We start from the raw sequence: 21,036 nt of genomic DNA on the forward strand, positions 1-21,036 counted from the left end.
CAAAGTCTATGCACATTTCATACATACACAAAGCGGCATTTTCAGCAGCTTAAAATATAAATAAATGTTCCATACTAGTCTCCCCAGTGAATCTTGGACACGTACAGCACTCTTTATGATAGTTCACCCATGGCGTGTAGTAGAATCCATATTCAATTTCGTCGTTGGCAAGCGTCCCTGAGACGTACCGCTTTAAAGCCCGCAGCACCTGTTGAGGGTTGGACACGCCCCCTTTCCGAAGGTTCACAAGCGGAAAGACTGCGGAGAGAAATTTCGCAGCGCTTGCTTGAGACAAATGCGTGTTCTCATTTGCGGTTCTCTCACAAAGGTTTGTAATCGTTACGTTTTCTTTACACATATTTAAAATTAATATCAGGCAACGCTTTTTAATCCAATTCAACGCAGAATCCTACACAGCTGGATTCATATATCAGCGTCTGCCTTAGTTTTGATGATCAGGCGATGTATTCAAATAAGTAACTATTTGAAATAGATGCCTTTTTGTAATGTCATTTTTTAATAGTATGCCGTGATGCAGGACTGCAGAGAGCAAGGTGTGGATTCATCTCAATGTGCCACAGAAGATGACATGACAGAGGGGGACTTAGGGGATGGCATGGGGGCCAGATCCGTGGGACATCATGATGAAGTACCACATATAAAAAGCAGGGGGCAATTTCTGGACTTTCTGTCCCAGTCACGGGCACTCAAAAGAGGCAGCGAGGGAAACAATGAGCCCTTCTCTTGGATATCATGCGGAGCCATGTATGCTGCTTTTAGGGAAGAACTGGAGGCTGAACGAGCTGAAAGGTGGCTGAAAAGACAATCTGGTTAGTCTTTTGGAATGGTCATTGTCTTCTAAGAACTCTTTGTTAATTTATTTTTTATTTCCAAGCTATATTACACAAACGTGAGGAATGTTTGTTTAAGAACAGTAACTTCCTGCTAGCTTCTTACTCCATGCATGGCTATTTGCATGTTCTGTTGGTCTTTGGTGTGTTTAATGAAGTCAACACCCACTGGTGTAAGTTTCTTGTTGCCTGAAAGTCTTATCAGGGAGGGGACTCTATGCACTCCCTTTGAGTTACTCTGCACTTAAACAAATATTCAACAATAGTCATTTGAGAACAACACTGACACCAGGATATGATAAACGGGCTAAACCTTGGGCTCAAACGGCAAAAATATATCCTCTACCTAAATAAATGTAACTGCATTATCTTGCAGAAAGTTCTTCTGAGGACACAAGTGAGGAACTGCAAAGAAGACTACAGGAGGCCACTGAGGTAAAAAAGTAAAGCACATTACTTGCCTATTTTAATACAAAGCTCAAAGCATTTGGAGGAACACAATACTAGGACATTTTTATTTAAGATAAAAAAGTGGCTCACTTGTATGTGTCAGGTACATTTCAACATTCACTTATGAACATACATGTACACTACCGGTCAAAGGTTTGGGATCACTTGACAAACATGTTTCTCATGCTCTTACAAATCTTTAAATCAGAAGGTGTAAGCTTCAGTGTTTGAAATTACTTGTGCGGACAAAAATATAATTGTGCCCACATATTAATTTCTTTCTAGAAAACTAAATTTTTATAAAAAATGGTTACTTGGAAAATAATGAATACAAAGCAGCAGGAAATTCCTTCAGTACTGTTAAAAAGCTTTGCAGGTTGAGCCATCAAGAAGATGGTTTAAAAAATGCCAAGAGAACGATTTTGCAAATTCTAGTCAACGGGTGACTGCTTTGAAGGTGCTAAAATACAACGTAGAGTTCTAAAATGTGTTAAAATAAAAATAAAGAATGAATGAGTGAGTGATCCAAAACTTTTGACCAGCAGTGTATGTAAATCTTTTCCCTATCAGGAAGTGGAGCTTTTACGCACAGAATTGGAAGTCACACATCGCCACCTGGAGGGGAAACATGAGGCTCTTAGGATCTTACAAGGACAGGTGTTAATTGTGTATTAATTGTCAATTGTACAGTATGTATAAGGTTTTATAGGGCATTATTAAATGTTTTCTCCCTAGGCAATCTGGGACAAAGCAACAAGCCATACTAAAATCTTACTTCAGAAAAGCGAGGAGAGGACCAAGGCCTTAGAAAAGGTGTCTTGCAACTTTAAAGATGATTGACAGTATTAAGCATATTCCATGTATTTTATTATTCATGTAAATAGTGTCTCATGGATATCAAATTGTTGTCAAACAGGAAGTTAATGCTTTGCAGTGGGAAATAACCTTTAACCAGGTGCAGTTCAAAAATGTGGAAAACTCATGGAGTTTAAAATATGAAAGGTAATCCATAATACTATAGATATGCAAAAAAGTTATGTGTGTACAGGGTGTCATTGGTCCATGTCAATGCCACTACAGGGTGTTAGCAGACAATGAAGTACTAAAGAAAGAACTAGAAGAAATGATGACCGCACATCGGGAGTTGAGAGCTGAAAACTCATGTAGGTCAGAACATATTTTATCATTTGTTCACGATGTCCCAATCTCTATTTTTATAATTGCATATTGTGTGTGGTTTGTGTCCTAGCTTTGAGCCAAAAATGTCTGGAGCTCCTCTCAATGCTTAGCGCTAAGGAAAGAAGAGATTTCCAGAGGACCCAGCCTCCATGCACCTTGGGAACAGATGGTACAGCTTTGGAGGTGATGATTAGATATATTAGTTGGAGCTTTGCACAGTGTCCATGTTACATCCATGTCAGATATTTATCCATGTTAAGTATATGTCTCTTTCCGTCCATAAGTTGGCAGTGTATGGGGCATGCCAGTGTAACCCTAATGGCTTTGAGCCGTGCTCTTGTGCTAGAAGTGCTGCTGCCAGTCGCAAACAAGTTCTACAGCTCACACAGGAGGTACTCCTGAATTTATCAGGGCTTCTGTTATATTACCTTTAATATATCCTTCTATTCATCAAATACTCGAGTTGCAAAAACATATGAGCGCCGACTTGAAGTATTGTTTGTAAAACAGCGTTTCTCTGCATTAGCTGGAGCAGCAGCAGAAGAGGAAGGAGGAGGCTTATGTTATGATGGATGCTTTCCGTATCGCGTTTGAGCAGCAGCTACAGCGAGTCGGTGAGAATGTTCTTCGACAGGCTGAGACCGACAGACAGCAGTCTTACAACCATAGACATGAGCGAGGTAAAGGCCTCGAATTTATGTAGAAAAGCATATTTAACCTTTTTAACAGATCATTATTGCAACAGTATGAACATGTATAAACAGTGCCACAGTAAAGTAGTATTGTGACACTGCTTACTTTAATTTAAGTAATATGATTTTATTTATTTGAAAGGATCACTAAGCGTAGCTGAAAGGCTGAAAAGATTTCTGCCTACCGTAAGAGAAGGCAAGATGCCAACTGACTCTAATGAAACACTACACTTGCTGCTTGATCTGGCGAGTATACAGTAGGCAGATTTTATACCTCCTCTCACAATTTCAAGTTTACTAACTTTTTTGTACTATTTTTTTGTACATTTTGTAGTTAAATGATAAAGAGGAGGCTCTGGCACATCAGAGGAAGGTAAGCTACATGTTGGCGCGAAACACAGAGGACTTGGAAAGACGTCTGAAGATGCAGCTAGAAGAGCTGGACATCTCCCACAGAGACACTAACTCAAAAACAAAGGCTTTTGAAGCGAATGAATGGAGCAGAGATAGAGACTGTAGATGTTCTTCGGATACCTGTGGATCACAACACCCATCTATCCCTGACAGCCTAGGAGCTGATGATGTTCTGAGCTCCAAACCAAACCAACCATCCAATGAAATGAGAGAAACGAAACCTGACAATTGAGACATTTGAAGACATGAGATCCCTATCCATGCTGTTTTATTTTATTTAAAAAAGCCAGAATTATCTTAAGTGCTATAGCATAGGATGACTTGGACTATCAGTGTCTGAGGTTTATATTATTGGAAAACTGAATCCTTTGCACCGAGATCTAAGATGCATTATACACAGCAAAATGGATTCGAAAATATCTGTAATATCAAAATAAATAAATAAACTATATATGAGAAAATAAAATCGTTAAGTCTTTTTACAAAACATGCCAGATGCATTCTTTTATTTATGAAGCTGGTCTGAGATTGCACAGAGCATGTGCAGCTAAAGATAAGCATACTGTGCTACAACCTTTTGGTTCCTAATACTTCATTTGTGTATTATGATAGTTATTTTAAGTTGTAATTTATTAAAAGAATAAACAGGTATGTTCAAATATCTGTTTCTTGAACAGCCACAAACTTTACTGTTTTTGGCGATGTGCAGAAGGCAGACACTCAGTAACTACATGTCCCATAATGCCATGCCTTTCGCCACCGCCTGACTGAGAAGATACGGTACTACCATGTATACACTTGTGTAGCGTTATGTTATCAGGAAGTTAATATAAGAATACATGGCTACAATTACTCATAAATTGTATCGCTATATCTTGTGTGCTACAGCTATTGTATTTTTGGTCGTTTACTACGTCAAATTGCCGCTACTGTCAAACTCCTCAGGTAGAAAGCTAAAGTGCTAGCTGGACAATCTGACGAATTGTATATAGATTCATTTACATCGTGATTTGTCCACAGGATCGATGAGTGAACACACACTACAGTATTTCCTCAACAAAAGGGCAATTCAAAGAAGAGATGCTGCTGATATTGAGTGGTTTCACGCGACGAACAGCAAGAGCAAACTCACCGAAGCTCTTCGAAGTAAGTTACGTTAACGTTATACAAGGGAGACTTTCGTTTCTCGCATAAGTATATTAGCTACAATAGTATAGTAGGCTACTGTGTATTATATTTTTATTCGTAATAATGTATTTAATATTGTTTGTGTGCACTGTTCTTTATTTAGGTTCCGCACAGATGATTGAAGCTGATGTTCTTCTCAGGGGTCGTGATCCTGAAGAGCCCATCATGGCGCACCCACCTGAGAACGACAGTGATATCAACCTACAGGACTGGCTGAAAGAGGTTGTGAAATCAGACAAAGGAATAAAATTAGACTTTAAAAGGTGTGATTTTTAAGACGTTTCAGCAGTTACTGTTTTTGTTTGCAGATTTTTGCGCTTATGTATTGTATATTGTTGCTGATACATGGCAGAATTTGTGGTAATTGATGAATGGTGTTTGACAGCCTCACAGCAGTCTCCCCATCTATGATCCTACTGCAAGAGTTTCGAGATCAGCTGCAGGGACCAGTGTGGATCAATGCTGACATTCTTCCAGGTCCTGGTGGAAAAGCCACCCCTTTAGACCCTCAGGTCTTTCTAAAACAGGCGTCTGTCAGATCAGACGATGTTCTCTCTTTGGGTTGGACCACTGGATGGGATGCCAATGAAGATAACCTTGGTGAGAATTATTTTACCACACTTTAATGAAATATGAGGTGATGTAACCATCAGGTACTTAAAAACATTTGTACGTAGCTTAAACATTAATTTCAGCAAAAGTTTTCAAAAACATTTTTCAAGGCAATTTTTCTAATCATGATGAATACTGACAATAAGATGTCTCTTGACCTTGAAGACAGTCATAAGGATCATTGAGCTTAAATTAGTGTAGAAACATTTTCCAGGTAAGTTTTCAAATATTTGTACTTTTTTAAAACCATAAATTTAAAAATTTCATGGATTAAAATTCATATTACTAGATGTTTGTACGAGGTGTATTAAAGTCGTTTTTAGTGTAAATTGCATTTCATAAAAACATCTTTGCATTCTTGTCAGATTGATAAAAGATACTTAGAAATGTTATATTACTATCTGTTGTTTTTATGGGAATAGGCTACAGCTGGGAGATGGTTCATCAAATGGAAAAAATATGCAGATCCCTAATGCAACCAGTCACATTTCCAGTCCGAGCAGCCCTACTTCCTGTGTCCTTTTCACAGCTTCAGTGGCTTTTAGAGCAATCAGAAAGGTGAGAGTCTGACCTCTGTAATGTATCCAATAAATTTGTTCCTTAATCATTCTATTTAAATGTATGGCCATATTTACTATTATAGAAGCTATTAAATACACATCTATCAGAAGGAGTCTTTTGATTACCCTGTTGAAGGACAGAGTCAATGCTCTTAAATTAATTTCTGGGTAATTTGGTTTTGGTTTCTTTCTCACACATGTTTGTGACTGGAACAGAAACTCTTGAAACTGCTGGTTCTGGACGACAGATATTCAAGTATTAGTGGAGGTGTAAGGAAGGTTTAATCCCTCTCTACCGAAACGTTGCTCTGATGTAGCTCTCTTCCTCACTCACGTCCTTTTTGACAGGGGGGGAAAATGAAAAATATTTTCAGTCTCAAACCAAATGGAATAGGATGGTCTATGTAAATTGAACAAATCCCGCAAAATGTTAGTAAGAGAATATTTAATTTTCTATTAAACAAATTCTAAACATCTGCTTGTTGTCTTGTTTTTTTTAGGTACAGCCTGACTATATGGACAGGCAGAGATGATGTTATTAAAGTCGAGGATCTGTTGCCCTACAGGCAAAAATTCAGCAAAACCAGAATCTACTATGATCTACTAGAATCACAAATGACACCATTTAAACGACTACCTGGCTTCTCCTAATGAAAAACAATAACATGAAATTGACCAAAACATTAAACACTTGACATTTTATTATTTTCAATCAAGGACTTCATCCTCATGTTTCTTTGATTGTCCCAAGTCTAAATAATAGACAATATCATAGAAAAACTGCTTTTTTCAAAAACTACATTTTGTTGTTCTTTTTTGAAAGTTTATGCATTTATGATGACAAAGCAACCGTACAATAAAAAAGCTTTATGTTTATTAAAACAAATATAAAAACGATATTCTGCATATTCAAACGAGGAGGTATTGTTTCTGTGGCATTGTTTATTTACAGTCAATAGGTCAACAAGTCACAGTATTCTGTTTTATAAATAAAAATACAATACAGAGATAAATCAAGTTTAGAGAGAAAGCAGGTTTGAGTACTTTAAACAGCAGCAGTATTCTGTATTCAGTATACTAACAGTAATAGTTTCATTATTCTGATTCAGTATACTAAAGAACAGAGCACAAAGAACAACAGTAAAGTGCAGTAAATTTTTTAGAACAGTGACATTTAACATATATTCATGTCAGTCTAAAATGTATCACTGTAGCTTGTCATTATATACTTACCTTACAATGTAATGTTTACTGACCAAAGATCTCTTCAAAGTTAACCAGCTGCTTAATCTGCTCTGTTTGCATGGAGTGTCGTCTTAGCAGAGTCTTCTTGTTCTTGTAATCTTTTGGATGACTTGGGGCGCAGGGCACAAAATGTCTAGATCCTTGAACAATGGGGTTAGTTCCTGCCACAGGTTTGCTTCCACTGTTGGAGGCAGCACTGCTATTAGCTTTGATATCTGGTATGGGTGCATGTGGATTGAGAGGTGGCAGATAACCAGGCCGGGTTTGTGAGATATGGTCCAGGAGTAATGCTCCAGATCCTCTCCGTTCCAGCATTGCAGGGTTTCTCCTCTGGACCAGACTCTCCAAAGACTCTCTGGATCCTGAGAGTGTAGAGGAGCGGCTGGTGATGAGCTTGCGTTTCTCAGTTCCCCCTGGCCCTCCTCGGGACCTACCGAGGTCTTCAGAGGGTTGGCTCCTGAATTGTGGTAACTGAGAGTCAGAGCTGTAGTGGTCCATTCCAATGTTGCGACGACAAAATACGTTTCGTAGACTGGAGACTGCCAAATTGGGCAGGTCCACTGGGAAAGTGTCTGAAATTGATGTTTGTTTGAGATTTTGATGTGAGGAGTGTGGTAGTAACTCCCCGTCATAGGACATCTTTCTATTCAGCCATTTTTGGCCTTTTTTTTGTTTGCCTTCACTCTCCCAAGCTCTAAGCAGACTAGCAGAGTCTTTGACATCGATGCTTTGATGCCGAGCTACAGTGGGTCTCAGTGGAGGCGGACAACTGTTGTACCCGAAAGAGAGCTCCTCTTCGGGGGTGATATCTAGGAGCTCCTCTGTCAAAGATGAGGACTTGCTTTGCTGTAAGAGAACTGATGGAGGGATCTTCAGCCAGGGCTCTGAGTGCAACCTTTGCAAATGCAACAACTTAGTCACACTGGCTGCTTGCAGAGGACTCGAATCTTGAATTGGTGACCCTGGCTTGGATGTGCAAAGTGCTGAAATGGAGCCCAGAGTTTGGTTCTCCCTTAAAGTTAAAGGGGGGCTTTCAGGCTGGTTGTTGGAGTGCGGTGAAATATGAGGTGTGCAGATTTTGATTTCAGAGGGGGACATACATGATGCAGGGGCACGGTGCAACCGCTCTTCGAGATTTGGAGGAGGTGGTACATTTAAGTACTGTTTGGTCATTTGTCTTCCCGAGGGTAGTTTATCCGTTGTAATAATGATGACTTCTTTGCCCTTGGCTTTACAAGCATCAAGTAGCACTCGTAACACATCTTTGTCTCCAGCATTTACAGCGTAAACCAGAGCGGAAGACCCGCTGTGCTCTTCCAAACTGGGGTCTGCTCCGCTGGACAGGAGAAGAGACAGGACCTCCTGCCCCACACGTTCTATGCAGGCATGCATTAGGGCCGTCTTACCGGACTTGTCTTGAATGTTAGGGTCTGCACCGTTTTCAAGAAGATACCTGTTGAGAAATTCCATTAGTTGAGCAAATCAAGTCTGTGTGTCAATACAGAAGATGGTTAAGAATCAAGAACACCCACCTGATGATCTTGTGTTTCGGCACGCTCTGAGCATCAGTGTGGTGGCTTTTACAGGCCACCATCAGTGGGGTTTCTCCCCTCTCGTTGCTTTCATTAATGTAAGCCCCCCCTTCCAAAAGCAAGCGTGTCAGCCTCAGGCGACAGAGATATACGGCTTTCAGCAAGGAGTTTCCATCTGTCCGCACCTCTGTCGAGTCCTCCATTATTATGAGCGTTGAGAGGCTAATGTCACAGTTGCTCAGTGGTTCACAAGTCCTTCAGATTTCTTGTTTGAGCTCTGTGGGGCATGTAAGGAAAGCGCACAGCATCAGAAACAGTTTAGAAAATCAAGGTTTTTGCTTAAGTGCCTGCTTTTGTTTCTTATCCGATTCAATCGCATCAAAGCGAAGCTGCTGTCTCTTTGACATTGAAATGTTCTCGCCTCAGAGGAATATGTTAGAATGGTATCCTGCTATAATACAGCCTCTCTGTTCTAATATGAAGATGTTTGTTTGATGACTTTGTAGGTGGCATGTCAAGGTGGTACTTGAAGACATAAGACGCCTGAATTAGTTACTTAATCCCTATTACCCAAAATGTCTCTTTCATATTCTTAGCATTTTGCTAAATATTTTTGTATACCGTATTACCTAACATACTTTAGTCTGTACAAACTTTCAAATGTTGGCCGCAGGCCCTCCTCAGACATTTTCACCTGCCGTGAAATTCAATAGGCTGAGGCGATCTAAATTCAACTCGATGATGGCATTCCTTTGTACAGTCTATTGTGCAAGTGGCCTTGTTCCATCAGCTCGCAGCGCAGTCGCAGAGCAATCTTTTTTAACAAAGAGAGAGCAAAAGACCGTCAGATTTATAAATGTGCTAAGATGAGTAAGAGCATAAATCTTTTCGTGTCCTCTAATAGAAATAAACTGGGCTGACATTCTTTCAGCAGCTGTTATTAGAAGTGAAGGCTGCAAGAAACAAGGCTGAATAAGAAGTGCGTCAGCACCCTGGATGAACACCTATCAAAGAAATCTTTATGCATGTGAAATGCTTTAACTTCAACTGAAACAAGTCAAAATCGTTGCTTTGCTTCAGCAAGCTCTCTCACTCCATGTGTCATGTTTTTATTCTATGTCTGCTATTAAACTGCTTCTTTCGGACAGTTTGGCCTGTCAAATCAAATCGTGTAGGCAGGCTAGCGTCCCGATTGCTCCTGTACAAGGCACATCTCGGCTCAAGTTGCTAATTCCTACAGCTCCCTGGGCTGGCATTTAAAACCACAGCTTTGTGTGGCGTACCCCCACTCTTCAATCGCCCTTGGGAACAGAGAGAATTTTTAATGACAGGCCCCCTCTCTCTCCGCCACAGTCCGTGTTAAAAAGCATGGCGCAAATGAGGCCCAAAACAGACGAGGGTGGCGATTGTTGCAGCAACAGAGCTGAAGTGGAGCACCAAACAGGCCACTTCCCGCACCTGTATGCGTCTGTGATTCATGCCAGATCACGCAATACTTCATTTTCCTTGCAAATGGTAGGCTGTTTTTTGCCTCTCAAAAACACCTGCAGAGAAAATGAAAACCCACTCTCTGTGACATTGAATGATAAATGAATAAGAATAGTTTATTGTGGGTCTTGCTTAATGAGGATGATGAAAGCTTCCACAGTGCACTTTCGAGGTTTGCCAGGATGGTTCTGCTTTTATGCATTATAGGGTGAATAAATTATAAGCTTTCTTAGCCGACGTGAAGATGTTAATCCAGTTCCGCTTATGATAAATGAAATACCAAAAATATAATTAATGATAAAAGTCTGCATGCTTAACATTGGAAGTAACATTTTAAATCACTTTAATTTAACAGTTAATTGTTAACAATTTATGGTGTAGCATCTTTTTAATAACTATTAAAATATTTACACAGCATTTGTTTTGGAAAGACACATTTTTCTTTATTCCAGAAATAAATGCTATTTAGTTTTATATTCTTGTCTTTAAATGACCAAAGATAATGTCAAATCTTATAAGAAACCTTCTGCTAATGAAGTCTTGCATATTGAAAACCAAGATCGACAGTTGCACATTTCTATGAAGTCAAAATAACATTCTTATTACATGAAACGCTTCACATTTTTACAAATGTACAGTATTTAAAAACAGATTATAGAATAATCAACTTTTGCACTTTATAAATAGCAAAGCATATTTTTCAGTTGCCTTATAATTTATTTATGAAATCATATAAACGGGTCCTTACCTGCATTTAATAACCCAATCGCTGTTCTAGATTCCCAGTAGCGTGTTGCTGTAGCATCTCATTTTTATAGGCAGGTAATCCAGTGTTGAGCTGGAGTTGTCAGATTCAAATGATAAACAGAGGACCTTTAAGTAAGAGACAGACGCGTGGAGATGTTCACTGACTGACTGTGAATAAAAGAGAGAGACAGATAGAAGAGAGAGAGAGAGAGAGAGAGAGTACAGGTGCCTCAGCTCTCAGGTCTGGTAACCGCTCCAACCATGAGTCCCTGTGCATTAAAGGAACAGCAAAGCTTAAGAGAGCAAGGTGACGCCAGTCTAGGCACATCTAGCGTCAGTAAGCCGCCTGTCCATTATTCACACTGCAAAATAATAATTGAGCTCATATGTTCAGGTTGTGCGTGAATCTTCATTTGTTCTCAACTCTGATGTCAACGTGCTCATGGGACAATGGCTCCTACGTTGCAGTTACATCATTATGACACAACTGTCTCGCCTCTGAGGCAGCGGTTCAGCTCTTGAGGGGAGCGCAGGGCGAGACTATTGATTGATTTGAGTGATGCAGTCACTATAGAAAAAAAACCTCAATGTAATGAAGAACAGACTGAAGGCCCAGTATAGGACCCCTAATGGATTAATAAAAAGGTCTTGTGGACAGACACACTGACCTAAATATGATAGGTCTTTGGATGAAAGCAAAAAAAGGAAACATTTTAAATTCCACTGTGAACATGATTTCATCAAGTTAGAAATGTTCCCAGATCAACAGTCTTGTCAATTAAATCTTAGTGTGTAGAGGGTTAATTTCAGGGTAAGTTGGCATTCTCACAATTTATCTCTTCAAATTAGATAGAAATATAATACTAACCTTAATTTATTTTATATGACATGATACATGCAGCAACATCCCGAAGGACAATTGAATCTTAGCTCTGTGATCAACTGTCATTTATGTTTTTTTTAAGTAATAACATTTTAAGAATTCATAATAAGGTGCATTACAAGGCATAATTAATACATAAAAACTACTTTTATAATGCTCTATAAATATATGCTTTAAGTAAAGTGTTACTGAAACGTCTTTTTAAGAAATAAAAATAACACAAAAGAGACAACTGTTAAAGTACATTAACACCATGTCGACACCGGACGAGATGTATACAACATGAAAGCCGTGCTGTGCCGCATCCAGTGGGGACAACATTTTATATTATAATGGGTTCTAATGAGATTCTAATGTTTTTTTCCGTGTCCCGTCCGGTGTAGACACGGAAAAATGTACATTGTATAGGCAAAATAATCTTAATTTGGGTAAATGTCATACTTTGCAATCTGAGCTCAAAATCTGTTTGATTTTTTCTGAAATTCTGAGACATTTGAAGATTTCTTGGTATTTTTCAAAGTAGACATTTCTGAGGCAGGATACTGATTGTTCACCCAAAAATGAAAGTTCTGTCAACATTTCAGCCTCTTGTCTTTTTAAACCTGAATGACTTTTTTGCACAAAATAAGATATTTGAAGATCGTTGGTAACCAATAACCTTTCAAAATATCTTCTTTTGTTTTGCTCTCTGTGTAATCTAATTGATGTCTAGGATAAATCAGTTAAATGAGATATTCTCTTTTCTATCTTTCCTGGTACGTCCCTGCACACAATAATGAAGTGTGAGCACGCAAATCACTTGAAAATAAATGCAAGTGCTACTTAGCGCACACAAGGAGCGAATGGTGGGTAATTGGAATTCCAGTCAAGTTTATAGCAGTCTGGCGGTTAACATTCGTAATACATTAGGCTGATATTCCAGAAACCGTTCAGCTGGAAAAGGCTGTGTCTGATTGCAGCACTTGGCTTTTTAAAAGGACACCGGGAAGGAGTTAGTGTGGGTGAGAGACTAAACATGTAACAACAGTGTCACCCTTCCCTAAACCTTTGTCAGTCAGCCAACACAAAACACATCAATATTCATGAGGGTAGATAGATCTTGGGGCTGGCTTTATAGCAGACACTTCAGTTTCTATTAGAAATGGAGATGAGCTGGTTGTCTTTTCTTAGTTGAGAGATGAAGAATAATGAAGTGGATAGCAGATGTAGAAAATACAATTTATTGGGATAAAAAAAAATACTTCTAAACATTTTAAACAATGAGCACGGAACATAAACTTGTTTAATGGTAGTTTGGCCTATAGCATTTAGCAGACTGACACATTGAGTTATAGTGCTTATGGAATAAAGGTTTGACTCCGGCCTGCACTGGGCTTTGGGTCCAGCCTGTGCTTTCTCTCTCTCTCTCTCTCTCTCTCTCTCTCTCTCTCTCTCTCTCTCTCTGCAAATGTCCAAAAATGTAAATGATAAAATACAAACATCCTGGCTGGTACGTCATTATATCTTACTATGGATTTCATAGTGGGAGATGACATGAAATTACATGAAGAAAAAGTAGTAATAGGAAAAGCTAGATTCAAACTTGACTCCCATAAAGTATCACCAGCAACGTGTCAGACCAAAAACACTACCCTAGGTGACTCTTCTCAAACCTTAACATCCTCTTTTATAAGCTCTTCTTTTTAGAGGTCAGTGCTTTCATACACTTCAAAAGTGTACTGAATGCCATTCTCCTCCTGCAAGCCTGTTGGAACTGCTGGGAACCTGAACAGAAAAAGAGAAACAAGAAAGTAGGCTACAATAAGACATTTGTAATTCTTGACAGGACTGATTTTACACTGTGACCCGATCTTAGAACATAAGGAAACATTTCCAAACAATTAATACTAGTTCTTAAAATTCAGATTCAGATTTTGTCAACTTACAGTCACTGGCATAGATGCTGACTGTGGCATTTAATCGTTTTGACTACTATTGAGCGGTAGCTCGGAGCAGACTAGTATGAAAAGATCATAATACGAACAACAAAAGATATCAAATAACAAATCAGTACATTCTGGTGGTCTTTGTTAGATGAAACAGCAGTTATGAAAACGGTTAACATTCTGAGTCCATTTAACTACTCTTTAAATGCTTACTGTGTGCCTGAGAGATGTGACATTTGGCACAGTCTACCTTTGATGCTAGATGCCACTTTTACATAACAAGAGGGCTTTTCTCATTGAACTCTCTTCACAATTGTGGATTTGCAACACAGAATATTTCTGTTCCCGTGCCAATAAATCCATTAATGACAGTTTATTCAAGGACATATGCACACATGTAAAAAGGTCCTGCCTTGTTAATAAAACCACTGCTAAGTGTCCATGTTTTGGTCTTGTTTTTTTATTAAACACGTTACTAGCATACAGCATATCTGTATATGCCAGTATCAGAATTTAGTAAATTATTTAAAACTCATATGTTTTATAATAAACAACAGTGTGTAAACATTTGGATTATGTATACAACTAGAAATGTCCATAGTAGTAGTAGTTTTGCACCAAACTCTTATTAAAGAACAAAAAACAAAACAAAAAATACTAGTTGTTCTAGAGTGATGGAAGGTGGATTATTTGACATTACACAGTACAATTTGTACTGTCCACGAATGAACAATCCGATACACTTCTTGATGAGAATGTTAAAAAATGTCTCTGCTTTTGTTTTATTCCCTTATCAATTACTATAAATTAAAGTAATGTTTCTAATGTACATCATGCCATTGTTTTATGCAAAGCTTTGTCATTGTTTTATTTTATTTAGCTGTTGTGTATTATATTTTGCGTTCTTTTGAAACTGATATGTTGAAATTGATACGACAATCCAATATGCAACAATATGCATTCAGCTTTTAGAACTGGAAAAAGCTAAGAGCACTCACTCAGGCAAAAGCTTGTACTTATCCATGTTAATGTCAGACAAAAATGTGTCACAGTCAAACTGCTTGAGGACCCGTGTTACAAAAAGACGTCTGGGACCCGGGCTCTCCATCACCTCCTGCAGAACACACCATAAACACACACACAATATTTTTGTCTGGTTAAGTTGTGCAAGGTATCAAAAGAGTGATGTATGAGAATGAAGGACCATGAGGGAAGAGTCTTTTGTATAAATTGCCTTGAGACAGTTTCCATAACAACTGGTTAGAGAGCTGGGCAGATCTGGACTACGCAGCTGAAATATAACTGTGGCGAGTGTTGGTGTGCATCTGTGTATGTATGATGTTGCACATATGTGACCGATTAAGCAGACAATTTTAAAGTATTATTATATCACATGACAAAATATGAAATACAGAAAAATCGGATGCATTATGTGAACCTATTTATATGCAGATTCAGTAATAACAGAACCGCATGTTGGATTTTGGTGCAAATTTAGAACATTTTAATACGGTGATTATAAAACTGATTTGATTTTATTACACTTTTCTCTTTTCACAAACCTTGTACAGAGCGCTCCCGCCAATTACCCAAACCTGGTCCAGTTCTTTTTCGAGTTCAGGACTGTCTAATAGATTAAGGGCAGAACTGAAGTCTGAAGCAAGATAGTGAGCTCCCTCTGGGGCTGTCCTGTGCAGCAGATGATAGGAAACAGACATGTTTTAATATTTAGTCAAACAATATGGTGCTTTAGTACATGAACAAAGTAAAAACTTACTTGAGCTCTCTGCTGAGAACTATGTTGATTCTGTTCTTCAGGGGTCTGTTTGCTGCAGGAATAGAGAACCAGGTCTTTCTGCCCATGACCACTGCATTCTTTTTACCTGACATGGGACACATACACTCAACACAGTTAAAAAAACATAAAGCAATCCAGCGTTAAGCAAAATTTCAGAAGAAGAGACTAAATTGTGGCAAGTAATATTGCATTAAAATAGCTTTGATGAACAACTGAGTATTATGAACAACTGAGTATTACCCTCCACTGAAGGGGTCATGGTCATTCTCTGAAAGTGCTTAAATTCATTACTGGAAAGATAAAGGAAACATAAAGATTACTGAATGTCAAGAGACGAGAGCTGAGCAAGCAGGTTTGCGTTTAAAGTAATGCATATGTGCTTTATCAGTTTGGTAAATATGCTGAATATGGTTATTTCTAACTGACTGCAGAACAAAGGTCAAGCAAAGACCTGAAACGTTACGTTAGTCATGTTACGGTTGTCGTTTATATGCGTTATGCTTTCAGTTTCAGACGCATGTTTAGCTTAAATTCTTCCTTCTCTCATCGTTGTTTTGTTTTTTAGATCCATTTAATTCATTTGTAAATAGTCGAAATATGCAAACGCGTAAAATACTTAGCAAAAGATATAAAACCAACACTTGGAACAGAACATTAGCTTGCCAGCTAGCAAGAAATAAAGAGCCAGGCTTAAAACTTCCTCACCTTAATCTTACTGGGTGCCAGGGCAGATTTCCATTTTTCCCTATTCCCATGTCGGGACAAACTGCCACGATACAGTTAAGTAGACGAGACATAATTGTGCAAAATGTATATATCGAGTGACAGCGCGACAGGACCGTCTTCCTCCCGCCAGCAAGATTGCGAATCCTTCTACGTCAAACGTTTTGCTCATGAATATGAAGTACGTACGTGACGCTTCGCGGACCGATAGGCGTAGCGAATATTCATGAGGAAGACGTGGAATTGAGAACGCCTACAAAATAAGGCGCGAGTTGCCGAATGAACCAAACATTTGTGAAAACTTAGCATATAGTTTGCCAAGCGTATTTATTTTTCTTCTCGTCTGAAGTAATCTATAACTAAATACATCAATCCATAACAAAAGTTTTACACCCCTTATTTATTGTAAATAGTTATTTCATTTCTAAGTATGGCTGAAAAGTTGTAACATACAGAAACATTGTCTCGTGATCGATTATGTAAATTACCAAACATTTTAGATCATTCACAGACTAGGAATGTGCTTCAAATGGGTTAGTAGTAGTACTATTAGGATATAGAAATTTGGATACGATTTGATTTTTACAGTGTATGACAATTAATATCATATAACCGTTTTCAGACATCTGTATTGAAAAGTGATATATAAATAAATGGCGCCACAAAATTGTAAAAATGCATCTTTCACAAATGGTAACATGCATTTAATTGAATTAAATTTATTTTTCATATAAAATTAGCCCTGCAATAATTAAATATTAAGAAAAATATATTTTTGTAAATGTAATTCAACGCTTATTTTTGTCTCATTTAAAAAAATACTTCTGGACCATTGCTGTTTACATCTTGCAAAATGGTTCCGTAAAAAGATATCACTGGTCATCCTTAACAGTACCATATAACTCAACATTCTCCCATGTAAATTCAAGGCCTTGTCTGTCCCAGCTCAAGTCCATGTTATTTGCAGCGTATGGCGCCTCCTTTTGGATTTGCTTTGTAACTTCGTGATTTTCCTCAAAGTCAATGCCCAGCAGCCACTCACATCTAAACTAGACAAGCGTGTACAAGTATTTACTATACGAACCACTGTCTCCATGGTGATATCTGACCGGTTCAGGCCAAGAGATCTAAGGCAGTGCAGTGGGGCGCTGTCTAACGCACCGAGGGGTTTGGCCCGATGGTTCAGGACAAGTTTGAAAACAGGGTCCAATCGACAGGGAACAGCAATTAGTGAGAGCTTCTGAAGGAGTGAAGCGCCCCTGATTAGTGCCCACAGCACCCCTTTCAGGGACCTCCAACATAGTGCAGGTATCATGCGTTGTTCATCCATGAAAAAGCTGTTGGTGGGAAATGTCAACACGTTTTATAACAAAAAATGTAAGCATCAAGTTTAGTAAGAGACAAAAATAATTAACATGCGATTTAACTTACTTTAGTGTTAGAGACCGGAGATTTGGAATACATGGCATATTAGAAAGGAATTCATCTTCACCCTCCTCTTCGTCATCATTATCATCATCATTTCCCTCCCAGTTAGTGCTGGGTAGGTCTAAATGAATAGTGAGAGAGGTGAGTCTTGGACAGGCATGAATGAGCTCCAGTAAAGGAGTGTGTCCATCAGCTCTTATCCCTTCAAGAGTGAGCAAGAGCAGGTGTGAGCCTACAGCTTGAAGTGCTGGCACTAGATCAGACATCGGACCAGCAAACTGAAGAGAAAGAGAAAGTAGCTGGCCAGAAAACCTACCAAGTCCTCTGGCTAAAACGTCTGCCTGTTTGAAGCCGCCAGCAGCACTATCTTCATTGTCAGTATTACGCTGGAGACAGTCCAATGACAGGACGCAAAGGTCAGGGCAGACGTTCCCTACAGTCTGCAAGGTATCCAGAGTCAATCCTTGTACATCCCTGAGACATGTTGTCAGACATCCATCCTTTACATAACCTTTTTCTGTAAACCCTATGCATCCATTTGTCTCTGTATCTTTCTGTCTTAGCTCGTCAGTCTGACCTCTATCTAATGACAACCATTCATCTATTTGTTCTTCTAAATTTAAACTCTCCTCTCCATCTGTTCTCTGAAAAATGCTGTCTTTCAACTGGTCTTCTTGTATCCTCCTAGCCCATAAGTCTTTTAGACTCAGCACCCCTTCTCGATTAGTGAACTCCTCAGTCCCGTCATATTCTCTGTTCTGTATGAGAACACAAGCCTGTCCCAACCCCTCTATTGCCAACCTCTGAAGCTTGGGTAAGCTAAGCAGGATGAATGCAACAGCAGCCACTGCATCACCTTCACTGTCTGCCAAACAGATATCCAAAGCAAGCAGACTGCTTAAAGCCTTTGTAAACATCTTGTTTGATTCTTCTTGGCAGCCCAAAGGAAGGAGGCCGGCAGGGGTAAGGTGCAGGCATCGGGAAACATCCAAGTGTTTTAGCCTGGGGAATTGACGGCTCACCACATATATTACTCTCTGATCACAGAGGGTTCCAGCCAGGGAGAGGGAACTGAGAAGGTGTAGGCCACCTAGCATCTCACACAGCACTGAGGACGACACATTCTGTGCACCACTGAGATCCAGAGACTGAAGATTCTGTGCAAGATCGAAAAATGAATAAGCACACTAGTCATTAAGAGCTGCATACGTGTCACAGAGAACAATAATGTTAAAATATTATACATAAACTAATTTGTATAAAGGATGTTTATACCGCTTATATTTATTTGTATAAATATACAACGATACTGATAATTCAAACACTAAAATTTAAAATAGTTTTTTGACATAATTAATGATCAGATTCATTCATCAGTTTCTTTCAAAAACGTAGTCTCATAAACTATAAAATCTTAGTTAACTTCTCAATTTATGTAGCTTAAAACCATTTGTAGCTCAGTTGTAGCATCTACAAGTCTAACAAGCATATTAATATGTTTGTGCAAATGGCTTGTAAAATATGTCTGTGTTCAACCTGGCATCGTATCTGGATAAGAGAGCAAAGGTTGCCATTCACAAGGCTGCATGCGGATTTGAGAGACAGACAGGTCAGCTGGGGGAGGAGGAGAAGATGCAGGGCTGCGCGTGTCAAGAGATTCCGGGAAGACAGGATACACAACAGCTTATCTAGCAGCTCACCCGCTTAAAGAAAACATTTTTCACATGATATGCCATTTTCAAGAATATTATCTGCTGAATAAATTATTTTAAAGATGAATACTCAAAAACTTACGTACGTAGTGAACTAAAGGGACCCATGACGTATCTGAAGAAATATTGGTCCATGTATTTCTGGGCATAATCTTTGAGCCACATATCTTTCATGTTGTCAGCTAAACTTTGGAGACAAAGGCTAACGAGTGTCGAAAGGCTGTCCCCGTCCTGGGTCCATTTATTCTTGTGCTTTTTCTTCTTCTTCTTATGTTCTTTGTCCAGTGTATCCTCGAGTTGCCGGAACAAGGGCATATCTTACTCCCAATGTTACTAGTATAGATGACAATGCACTTAAGTGTAGTATGAAGCAAAAGGCCACACCTTAATGTGGTAAAGATCTAAGTTCAAGGTATAGTTCCCTTCATATGAGAAACCAATATTATACATTAGTACATTTCGCAAATACACAGTTTAAAAATACAGAGTAAAACAGTTAACTAAAAATTTGGTTACAGTATACAGTGAATGATTTACTATAACCTACAGTGGTACAGTAATATTTTAAAAAGATAAAAAGGCTATATCACAAAAACAGTAACACAACTCTAAAAACGTTTTGTAAAAATAAATCTTACCAGGTTTGATGGACCGGAGTGTCCTTTTCTTAGATATTAAAAACGTAACGTTACTTATTGCTTGTTACGATAAACATGTAAACTACGGTGTGCCAACACGGTATGCTGAACCAATTCTGTATTAAAAAATAGCTTTCTGTGATGTTTGATGTCAACTGATTCTTTCTCTTCCTCTAGAAAAAGTTTAAAACTTTCCGTGCCGTACTAGCAGCGCCCCCGCTGATATGGAGACAAGATCTCGATTGAGGGGTATCGGCCGATTCACACTTGCTCCGTTCACAATGCGTACGCGGTGCGTATTTGTTTTGTACGTGCCAATCATTACCGCTGCTAGCCATTTTGGTGCCCTAAGCATAATTCTATTATGATGCCATATTCATGTTATTTGAAAAACCAATAAAAGCCGATAAAAATGTATATAATAAGTAATATGTAAAATATTCTACCGTGTTTATTTTGCATGAGGAAGGTAGTGACAAGCCGGTGTATAAAGTACACAGAAAAGTACCAGACGGCAGCGCGATGGATGACACACGGCTAATTATTGAGGTAGAGAAACGCAAAGTGATTTATGACCCCCAGGAAACGAATGCTTAAGAAAAGGCATGGGAGGCAGTTTCATCAGCCACTGGAATGGATGGGAAGTTATTTTTAAACTCTTTTAATATGCTAGGCTAATGTTACTTCACATAAGCATTTGGTGTTTTAAAGTTCCATCCTAACATGAAAACTACATATAAAATATTATTTAAATATTACGTTCTTTTCAGCTAACATGTTAAGTCCTGAAAAGGTTATAATTGTATTTCTGTGTTGGCCTACACTCAAAGTCATGTTTTTTAATCTGGATGCACCATGGAAGTTTATGGTGGATGCTGTTATATATATATATATATATATTCGCACTAATCATAAAACAGAGAATCACAATGATGAAATTTAAAAAATAAGTTTTGATTATAATGTCAGAA

At 38.6% G+C, this 21,036-nt stretch overlaps 5 protein-coding genes across 11 annotated transcripts; 2 read left to right on the forward strand and 3 right to left on the reverse strand.

Moving 5' to 3' along the window:
* Positions 1-226: 226 nt before the first annotated feature.
* On the forward strand, positions 227-4,043 carry ccdc125 (coiled-coil domain containing 125). Of its 2 annotated transcripts, none has more exons than XM_079475432.1 (12): positions 227-328; positions 524-830; positions 1,228-1,286; positions 1,872-1,958; positions 2,037-2,114; positions 2,218-2,303; positions 2,382-2,464; positions 2,551-2,663; positions 2,765-2,872; positions 3,007-3,160; positions 3,315-3,418; positions 3,507-4,043. In XM_079475432.1, the coding sequence occupies exons 1-12, from the start codon at positions 296-298 to the stop codon at positions 3,816-3,818; spliced, it is 1,524 nt and encodes a 507-aa protein (XP_079331558.1). In that variant the 5' UTR covers positions 227-295; the 3' UTR covers positions 3,819-4,043. The 2 variants fall into 2 exon arrangements, with proteins under 2 accessions (XP_079331558.1, XP_079331559.1); XM_079475433.1 differs by having other exon boundaries at positions 282-328; positions 539-830.
* A 265-nt stretch (positions 4,044-4,308) lies between these two features.
* Positions 4,309-7,362, forward strand: fam151b (family with sequence similarity 151 member B). Of its 3 annotated transcripts, XM_079451094.1 has the most exons (7): positions 4,309-4,366; positions 4,475-4,531; positions 4,607-4,732; positions 4,878-5,037; positions 5,160-5,374; positions 5,809-5,944; positions 6,447-6,916. In XM_079451094.1, the coding sequence occupies exons 3-7, from the start codon at positions 4,612-4,614 to the stop codon at positions 6,595-6,597; spliced, it is 783 nt and encodes a 260-aa protein (XP_079307220.1). In that variant the 5' UTR covers positions 4,309-4,366; positions 4,475-4,531; positions 4,607-4,611; the 3' UTR covers positions 6,598-6,916. The 3 variants fall into 3 exon arrangements, with proteins under 3 accessions (XP_079307220.1, XP_079307222.1, XP_079307221.1); XM_079451096.1 differs by lacking the exon at positions 4,475-4,531 and having other exon boundaries at positions 4,323-4,366; XM_079451095.1 differs by having other exon boundaries at positions 4,342-4,531; positions 6,447-7,362.
* ankrd34bb (ankyrin repeat domain 34Bb) lies at positions 7,195-8,926 on the reverse strand (the record flags this gene model as incomplete). Its single annotated transcript, XM_079451093.1, has 2 exons — positions 7,195-8,644; positions 8,724-8,926. The coding sequence occupies 2 exons, from the start codon at positions 8,924-8,926 to the stop codon at positions 7,195-7,197; spliced, it is 1,653 nt and encodes a 550-aa protein (XP_079307219.1).
* A 4,114-nt stretch (positions 8,927-13,040) lies between these two features.
* On the reverse strand, positions 13,041-16,486 carry dhfr (dihydrofolate reductase). The gene is made up of 6 exons (XM_079480648.1): positions 16,270-16,486; positions 15,805-15,854; positions 15,544-15,649; positions 15,329-15,455; positions 14,765-14,880; positions 13,041-13,605 (listed from the first exon to the last, which is right to left on the reverse strand). The coding sequence occupies exons 1-6, from the start codon at positions 16,359-16,361 to the stop codon at positions 13,524-13,526; spliced, it is 573 nt and encodes a 190-aa protein (XP_079336774.1). The 5' UTR covers positions 16,362-16,486; the 3' UTR covers positions 13,041-13,523.
* A 95-nt stretch (positions 16,487-16,581) lies between these two features.
* LOC306891110 (uncharacterized protein) lies at positions 16,582-20,263 on the reverse strand. Of its 4 annotated transcripts, none has more exons than XM_079451132.1 (5): positions 20,066-20,263; positions 19,510-19,760; positions 19,252-19,418; positions 17,719-18,872; positions 16,582-17,624 (listed from the first exon to the last, which is right to left on the reverse strand). In XM_079451132.1, the coding sequence occupies exons 2-5, from the start codon at positions 19,574-19,576 to the stop codon at positions 17,234-17,236; spliced, it is 1,779 nt and encodes a 592-aa protein (XP_079307258.1). In that variant the 5' UTR covers positions 19,577-19,760; positions 20,066-20,263; the 3' UTR covers positions 16,582-17,233. The 4 variants fall into 4 exon arrangements, with proteins under 4 accessions (XP_079307258.1, XP_079307257.1, XP_079307256.1 ...); XM_079451131.1 differs by having other exon boundaries at positions 19,514-19,849; XM_079451130.1 differs by having other exon boundaries at positions 19,514-19,760; positions 20,066-20,246.
* Positions 20,264-21,036: the final 773 nt, after the last annotated feature.

Source organism: Barbatula barbatula (assembly GCF_947034865.1).
Source record: "Barbatula barbatula genome assembly, chromosome: 2".
In the NCBI taxonomy this organism is placed as follows: Eukaryota; Metazoa; Chordata; class Actinopteri; order Cypriniformes; family Nemacheilidae; genus Barbatula; species Barbatula barbatula.